Source organism: Triticum dicoccoides, chromosome 4B (assembly GCF_002162155.2).
Source record: "Triticum dicoccoides isolate Atlit2015 ecotype Zavitan chromosome 4B, WEW_v2.0, whole genome shotgun sequence".
NCBI classification, from domain to species: domain Eukaryota; kingdom Viridiplantae; phylum Streptophyta; class Magnoliopsida; order Poales; family Poaceae; genus Triticum; species Triticum dicoccoides.
The window spans coordinates 73,938,131-73,946,777 of record NC_041387.1 but is presented as its reverse complement, the minus strand read 5'-3'; the positions used below and the strand labels follow the sequence as shown (position 1 = coordinate 73,946,777).

At 47.4% G+C, this 8,647-nt stretch overlaps 1 protein-coding gene across 1 annotated transcript; it reads right to left on the bottom strand.

The window, feature by feature from the left end:
* Window positions 1-2,430: 2,430 nt before the first annotated feature.
* LOC119295102 (probable E3 ubiquitin-protein ligase RHY1A) lies at window positions 2,431-6,296 on the bottom strand. The gene is made up of 3 exons (XM_037573431.1): window positions 6,014-6,296; window positions 3,168-3,364; window positions 2,431-3,073 (listed from the first exon to the last, which is right to left on the bottom strand). Exons 1-3 carry the CDS (start codon window positions 6,155-6,157, stop codon window positions 2,626-2,628), a joined length of 789 nt encoding a protein of 262 aa, XP_037429328.1. The 5' UTR covers window positions 6,158-6,296; the 3' UTR covers window positions 2,431-2,625.
* Between the last annotated feature and the right edge of the window lie 2,351 nt (window positions 6,297-8,647).

Here is an 8,647-nt window from a genome sequence, read left to right as displayed (position 1 = left end):
CCGTACCTGGAGGGTGTATAGTAATTGGGCCGGCCCATTTTCATGAACAGTTAAATGAAAGAGTTAATTACACAAAACCACAATTTCAGGGTAACTTATAACACTTTACCATAACTTTTGAGTTTTTTAACAAAAAACCACAACTTCAGGTCAACTTATAACACTTTACCACAACTTTTGAGTTTTTGTAACACAAAACCACAACTTCTAAACTAATTCTCAACATTGAGCCCAAATCTATCAGTCAACTTCTTTTAATATACAATCTGATTGACTGGGCCCACATATTAGGAACTAAGCATGAAAAAGGTGGCATGTGCGCATCTCCGAGGTGGCCTACCATTTCCTTCTCTTGCCATCTCGTACCGGCGCTATAAACTCCACCGATGCATTGAGCAGGGAGCTGGGTGTTGTTGGGGTGGTCAAAATTCTGCCACAGGATGATCACTCCAAGCGTCCTAAATGACGAGGTTCCTAGTGTCGCAAAGCCGCACCCGCATGTCACTATCGTTGGCAGTGGAGTTCCAAAATGATCTCGACGTCGTAATCAGTGAGGACGAGCATGTTGCAGTTGTCGTTAAGCATGAGGTGGCAGCGCTGATTGTGCACAACGTGGCGGCACAGATGTGCTGGCAGCGCCCGTCTGGACTATGGCATGGTCGGGCGGGGCGCGCGAACTAGACAGAGAGGTCCTGGGGAGGACGAGCCCGGGACGAGCGCGTCTCTACGGCGGTGGAGCACAAGGTAAGAGCCTTGTCTATGCACGACGACGTGGTATAGTGGATGTGCTAGCTGCGGTTGTCCTGACGACAACATGGTTGGACGGGCTGCGCCAGACGAAGAAGGTGAAGATGGCGGATCTTTTTTGTTTTCCGGGGTAGATGGCGTAGAAGCTGCAGGTGAACGCGTCGTCGAAGAGACGATGATGTTGTATGCACACTGCTATGTTACACACATTCAGTCAGCGCCACATAGGAGGGAACTTGTCGCCTAGAGCCTGACATGTGGGCCCAATCATTCAGATTGGCTGTTAAAAGAAGTTGACCGGTAGATTTGGGCTCAATGTTGAGAATTAGGCCAACAGTTGTGGTTTTGTGTTAAAAAAATTCAAAAGTTGTGGTAAAGTGTTATAAGTTGCCGCGAAGTTGTGGTTTTGTGTTAAAAAACTCAAATGTTATGGTAAAGTATTATAAGAAATTCTGAAGTTGTGGTTTTGTGTAATTAACTCTAAATGAAAATGGAAGAAGCAGGAATCAATCCAAGTCTCTACCCCTCAATCCATGGTCTCCTAGGAAATGGGTCACTATACTAGCCACTGTGCTCCGTGTCTTGCACGTGATAAGGACTAGGCACGCTGTTTACTTGAGGCAAATGATGGCGGTTTTTTCAATTGTTTTCACGTTGTTTTTGCCTTTTTCTTTTTTTGACAGGGTTTCTTCGTTTTTTGTTTGGTTTCTTTTTCTTCTCCATTTTTATTTAGTTTTCTTTTTTCTTCTCCATTTTTAATGATTTTTTTTGCTTTCATTCTACATTTTCGTATATGTCAAAAATATTTTTCTAATACACGTTTAACATTTTTCCAATACCAATTTAGTTTTTTTTAATACATGGTCAATATTTTTTCTATACACATTTTTCAAATGCTTGATTAACATTTTACAAATACAGGATTAACATTTTTTTGTATACATGGTCAACATTTTTTCTATACACACTTTTAAACATTTTCAAATTCTTGATTAACATTTTTAAATACAAGATTAACATGTTTTTAACACATTATCAACCTTTTTCTATACACGTTGAACATTTTTGAAATGCTTGATTAACATTTTTCAAATACTTGCTCAACATTTTTCAAATAATTAATTCATATTTTTACATACATGATAAAAAACAAATCATCATTTTTTATGTACATGGTTAACATTTTTTATACACATTTAATATTTTTTAAATGTTTGATTAACATTTTCAAAATACTTTTTAACATTTTTTTAAAATACTTGTTTATCATTTTTTTAATATATGGTCAACATTTTTATATACAAATTCAATATTTTTCAGATGCTTGATAATTTTTTTGAAACACATGTTCATTTTTTTCAAATGCTTGATTAACATTTTTATATACATTATAAAATGTTCATCATTTCTTAGTAGATGGTCAGCATTTTTTATACACATTTAACACTTTGCAAAATATTATGTAACGTATATTTTTGTAATATGTATCTTTAGAATGTTTGGAGGCGTAAACGAAAGTAAAAGAAAAAAGAAATAAAAAACGTAAAAAACTCCCACATAATGGGTCGGCCCATACGTCCGCTCGACCGCGAGGCGGAAGTTCGTCTCGCTTAACGCGAGACAAAGTCGCGCCCCTTTGGCGCCGCCAAATAGGATTGGGGCGAGTGAGCTCGTGCCCAGGCCTGGAACGACAAGTCAGCCTCTAACACTGTTATTAAAAAGAGCAGGATCATGTGCACAGAGGACTGCAGAATCTGAGTTACAGACTTAGGAGGTGCAGCGAGGCCAGCTCTGTTTCAAGCCTTCTGCAGCAAAACTTGATCCTGAAGCAAACATCTCAAAAAGCACACAGCAAGTAGCAACTCGAGTGTTCTTTCACTAAAGCCGCACCGCGCTGCTAATACTCTTTCCGTGGTAGGATAGGACGACGCCGGCCCTGCAGTACGGACAATCGGCGCGGGACTGCAGCCAGTGCTCCAGGCAGGCCGAATGGAAGATGTGCTTGCAGCGCAGCTGGATCAGCCCGTCTGATGCACCATGGCATCCTTCAAGGCATATCGAACAATCCACTGAGGACTCCGCAACACCGCCTTCGATCATTCCTTCTCCTACTTTGGAGACAGGCCTCAGATGATGTGGCGCAACCACCGCCGCATCGCTGAACGTCTCTGCTGTGATCTGTTTAACTTTGTGGTCTGACAGGGAGGCTCTGGAGTTGAAGAGAAAAGTTCGGTCGGCCAGTCTGCCGTCCTTTGATGTGCAGATATCACATTCCGAAGGAAGATCAGGTCCAGCCCAAATGGTTCCTACGGCTGGTGCTGCTAGCCTGCAACAACCGGGAAACTGAGGATCAATGCAGAACTTGAAATATCGAAGTGCATAGATCGGTGCTTAAGATGAGCCAGCAGGCTGATGCGCACCTTCTCCCTGGAAACAGGTCTACACTTCGGAGCCTTTGATGAAGCCTCTCCTTGGCCTGTTGAACCGCATCAGGAAGTCGGTCATTTGATGCGTTGCAGCTTTGTCTTGTGCTGAAGAGCACGTTCCTTGTTGGCTCGGTTATGCTTCCGCTAGACGCCCCTCGCTCTCTCTGGCTTCCTCGAAGAACTTCATAGCCCTGTGTTTTATAATTTGACAGATTAGAAACCCACAATCCAGAGTCATTGAAGTTTATACTTACTAATGACCAATATTTCAAAAAAGTTGGTACTGCAAATAAAATTAATCCGGAAAGTGTTCTTGCACTTCTGTATTGCATCTTTGTATAGAAAGAGATGTCCATTTAATCCTGCAGTTTTTACCAAATTACATAGGCGAGAAAAAGAACATAAACACTTTGACTAATCATAAAAAGACCAAGCATGTCTAGAAGATCTTCAACGGAAGCATTTAGTGCCAACAAATGATTGTTTGCATTCCATAGCACCCCCATGGATTTACTGGTCAAACATTAAACTTTTGTGGAACATTTACAGGATAACTGAACTTTTCTCACAGAAGCAGAAGTAAACTGCACATCTTTGCAATTAGTTGCAGTACACTGCATTCTAATGGTTACATGCTCACAGCTCAGCAGACTCACATAAACTCCAGAAAATCAGAAAATGTAACTAACTAAATGTACACTTGAACTTTACCCTTGTTACTGTTCTTGTACTGACAAAAGATAGGCGATCCAAAATGACACCACAAGGCCAATATATCTTATGATGATCATGCTAAATGCTAGTTACATCAAATATATGCTACATGCACCGATCATTAAATATTGGAGCATGAGCAACAGCTTGCTCATGAAAGGCCCATAGCAGTAAGTGGAGTAGTAAGCAGCACCACACACATGAAGAGCACCTCTTGTTTTACGACACCTTGGCACCTTTCGCACCAGTAATCTAACACCATGAGTGCATGACTAGCTTCGGATTAACCAACAGACTGACCAAACAAATTACCCATATCACAGAAAATAGGTAACTCCGTATGAAATGCAAAATGACACCTTTGTAGGGTCACCCTGAATGCAATCATAGAATTTAAGTGGTCAATTCAGAGTATTGTTGATTTGGAGCACCGCACATGATTTATGCCTCTCCTTTTTCTTTTGCGAGCATATACCTTATGTTTCCTTGCCAAAATGGTTGTTCTAGAGAATCAAACAGTTCACCCCAATCATGATGAGGGATCATCATTCTGTCTGAAAATTATGCAGTAACCAAAATATTCAAGGAGAATGTGCCGTTTGGCATCTTGATTTGCATTTTTTAAGGATGGGAATCTAATTCATGCTTCACATTTTCACAATATAAGAGCATCTACAACCGGACCTCTCAAACCCGCCTCATACGCCCGGGCGGGCCGACCGGTCACTGCCCGGTCACGATTTTTTGATCCAGACGGGCCCCTCAAATGCCCGGGCTGACCGGCACCCCTCATATCCAGCCCAAATATGGGGCGGATATGGGGGCGCCCGGGCACGCCCGCCACGTCCGACCCGGCCCATGCTGGCCCACCCGACCCCACATAAAATCCTCCCCATCTGCTCGCCGAACCAAACCCTAGCCACTTCACCCCCTCCCCTCCACTCTCCTCCGTCACCCAAGCTCGTCTCCGGCTCCTTCCGGTCCTCTCCGGCATGGCGGGCAGCGGATCCGAGTCCTCCACCTCCAGATCCGTCGACCCCGAACACATCCCGCGCGGCCCCGAGGAGGAGATGGCCGTCCGGCTTGTGCTCCGCCGCGCCAGGGAGGAGGCCCATGGACGGCTGCGCTCGGACTCCATCCATCGGGGATCCATTGCGGCCGCCCAAATGGGGCATGGATCCGGTGCTAGGCCGGCCATAGCTATGCCGAAGGCCGTGCGGTACGTCTGACATCCAAACGGGCTGGCGGACGTGCAACCCCTCTGGTGGCACGCCGATATTGGGGACGAGGCCATGGCACGGCATGCACGTCGTGCAAGGCACCGGGCGTGGGAGGCCGCGGCAGCCCTTGTGGCGGCGGGCGTCGGCGAGGCGGACTCGCATTCTCCGGCGCCCCGTATGGCGCATCAGTTCGGGCGCCGCGACCGCATCGTGGTGGACGTCGGCGGCTCGTTCCCTGACGGATCCATCATCGATCTGACGTCCACCGGCATCGTTCGGGTTCCGGTCTCTGATGAGGAAGAGTAGGGCATGGGAGACGGCGGGCCTTGAGTCCCGTGAGCCAGCTCGTGTTCCATGCCCTACCCTACCTTGCCGGTGACTGGCCCAACACTCTGAGGAGCGCAGCCAGCCGCCGGACATGGCCAGGCGGAGCCGGGCGAGCGGGGAGCAGAACTGGACGAGCTCCGCGTAGATTAGGTTTCACGTTGCATGTACTAATATGGATTTGAGGTTTCTAATTTGAGGTATCCGGATGTGGAATGCGTTTCTTGAGGGTGCGTCTCTAACGTCCACCCACAAGGAGCCATTGCCTATTAAACCATCTTCAATCAATTATACTGTTTGGGTTCGCAGTGATTCGGGGTCCCTTTGGACGCACACAAAACTAACTATAGTCCTCCTGCTCGCTCCCCCGTAACACCCAGGTGTGGCATTTCATCAAACACAAGGCACGCATGTCCTAAGCTGGAATATGTAGCAAAAGGAGTATCCGCTCCGCCCCAATTTCTACCGCACGAACTCGCCGCAAAACCATCCTACCTACTCCGTACTACCAAGTCGCGACAGAGGTCGAGCACACGCATCGCAATGGAAGACACAGAGGCGACTTTGAAATGGTCATCTCACCGGCCTGTGGTGCGCGGAGCGAATGGGGTGAACCCGGCGGCGGGCGGCGGAGGAGTCGACGCTGCGGGGCTCGGTGGGCTCCGGAAGCGGTGGCGGCGGCGGGCGGCGGCGCTGGTAGTAGAAGAGCTTAGCGGCTATCGGCATGCAGAGGGCAAGAGAGAAGTGAGCAAGAAGCCTCGCCTTTCCTTGTACTACCGCATCTTGGCGTCCTCTTTTTTTGTTCTGCGGCCGCCAGCCGACGTGTGTGCCGCTCTGTCGCCACTCGCCACAGTCGCCTACTCGCCTCCGCTCCTTCCGCGTCGTTTACCGCCCCAAGTTGGGGTTATATGCTTCTGAGCTTCGGATGAGATGGCCAACGCGGCGGCTCTTGTCCTGTAGCGCACCGCGTTGATTATAAATGGGGAAACGTTTGGGGCCGGGGCACCGGCCGAAGCTTCGGCCGGTCCAGTCCACGCATGCGCGACGCGACTCACTCACGAGCAACCACGTGGCGCGATGGACCCGAGACGACTAGTCCTCCTTTCTTTTCTCTTCTTCCTCTCGCGCATCTCTCTCTTTCTCTCTCCCCGCTGCCATGGTCAACGCATCTCCCCGTGCCGCAGGCCTCCCAGGCGCGCCGCCGTTCAGCAGATCTGGCCGCCCTCGACCAGATCCGCGGGGATCCGCGTGCATCGGAGCTCTCCCTGCCTCACCGGACCCGGCCACGCCGGAGCTGCAACCAGCCATGGCAGGACTACACCCCGCGGCCCAAATTTGCTGGAACAGGCCGGCGAGTGCTGCAACCGTTGACAGGAAAGCTTCAACCCAAGATTAAAAATGCTTCAACCGTATATACAGAAAGCTGTAAGCGTTCAGTGCTATCAAGGGAAGCTACAACCATCTATATAAAATGCTACAAATTTTGATGAAAACAGCTTCAACCGAACGATAGAGAAAAGTTTTCACCCAGACATTGCTCAAAAAAAAAAGTTTCAATCGTTTACAGAAAAGCTTCCACCATAGAGGGGAAAAGCTTCAACCATTGAGATAAAAGCTACAACCGTGTCAATTTTTTGCTACTACCGTATGTGTTTTTGCTACATCCATTCATGCGGCCATGGTGCTTTTTTACGACTGAGCTGTGACCGGCGACGACGAGGACGGCATTTTTGTTGCAACATCCTCGTTTTTTGCTACCATTGGCGCTGTGTTTTGCTACATCCGTTTAACATTTTTGCTACAATGGCGACACCGATGGATTTTTTTGCTGCAACCGTTGTCTTCATTTGCTACGACTGACACGGGAAAATGCTACCACGGGGCATCTCTGTTTTTTGCTGGAACCAATCATCGGTGAGGCGGAGCTACATCCATGGCACTCCGACGAGCAGCGGGGGCAGCGAGCGGTCGGGGCGAGCTGAGTCCCGGAGCGCGGGGCGGCCCTGACGGGCGGCCGGGGCGGCGAGCGGACTGGACGAGTTGAGTCGCGGAGCTGCATCCATGGCGCTCCGACGGGCGGCCGAGGCGGCGAGCTGTCAGCTTCAACCGGCGGCCGGGGCGGCGAGCGGCCGGGGCTAGCTGAGTGCCGGAGAGTGGGGCGGCCCCGACGGGCGGTCTGCACGGCGAGCGCTTGGGGAGACGAGGACAAGGTAAAAAAAATAGCAGAGGAGTTCGAATCTGACGGTGTTGCACAACAGATCGGGCGGCTGGGAGCAGACCGGCCGAAACATTCGGCCGGTGCGCCAGCGCCTAGCGGTGCCCTTATAAATGCCACTTGAATTCTGGAAGAAACGACGCTGCAATATTCAAGTTTTAAAAATACTTTTTTTAGTGACTTTTTTAAAGTCTACAGTGCCGTTTTTTAAAGTTTACAAAAGTTGCAGTGGAATTGTTTAAAGTTTGAAAATTACAATTCCAAAATTCGAGTGGCATTTATCTAATTAACCCTTGATTCATTTACGCGCTCTTGCCGAGCGTTTCTTATAAGTGACTTTTGTAAGTTTCTTCTATAAGTGTTGCCCTTTCGTTCAAGTTGCTAGCCTAAATCTTAGTTTATGGGTCAGTTTTTTTCCACCAGATTTTAGATAATCTGGGTTTGAAGAATCAAGGTCAAAAAGGAATATGATTGAGGCATGAGATAGATCAAGAGTAATCACACCAGGTCTATTTATCGCCTGCTGCAAAAGTCACGGTAGCTACGCCTCTGGCTCGGGGCTAATGGACCACCCCAGTATTTTAGCTGCCTCTGGCATGTTTTTTTAATGTATTTTTCTTATCGATTTTCATTGTTTTTACCTGTTTTAGTTTTTTTTCTTTATTCTTTGATTTTCTTTGTTTTTTCCTTTGGTTTTCTCCGATTTTCTTTTGTTTTTTCTTCAGTTCTCAGAGGTTTTATTTGGTATTTTTTTCAACATATGTATTGTTCTTTCGATACACATTGTACATTTTTATTTTTTAAAGGTTCACGATAAAAAATCACGCATTAAAGAAGAAAAAAAAGAAACAGGAAAGGATAAAAAAAGTAAAAGAAAAAAGCAAAACCGAGCTAAAGATGAAGAGAAATAAAAACTACCGAGGCGTAGCCTAGTGGCTGGAACGAAGCCCTCGTGGCGTAGTATTTTTTTTTTGAGTAAATTGTGGCCACGATTTGGGCCG

Bases quoted from the DNA above. Each gene is read 5' to 3' on its own strand.
- LOC119295102 (XM_037573431.1), bottom strand. From the start codon at position 6,157: ATGCCGATAGCCGCTAAGCTCTTCTACTACCAGCGCCGCCGCCCGCCG. The intron at 3,365-6,013 runs GTGAGATGACCA...TATAAAACACAG, and splicing joins GCTCCGCGCACCACAGGCCG to GGCTATGAAGTTCTTCGAGG. The intron at 3,074-3,167 runs GTGCGCATCAGC...CGGTTGTTGCAG, and splicing joins GACCTGTTTCCAGGGAGAAG to GCTAGCAGCACCAGCCGTAG.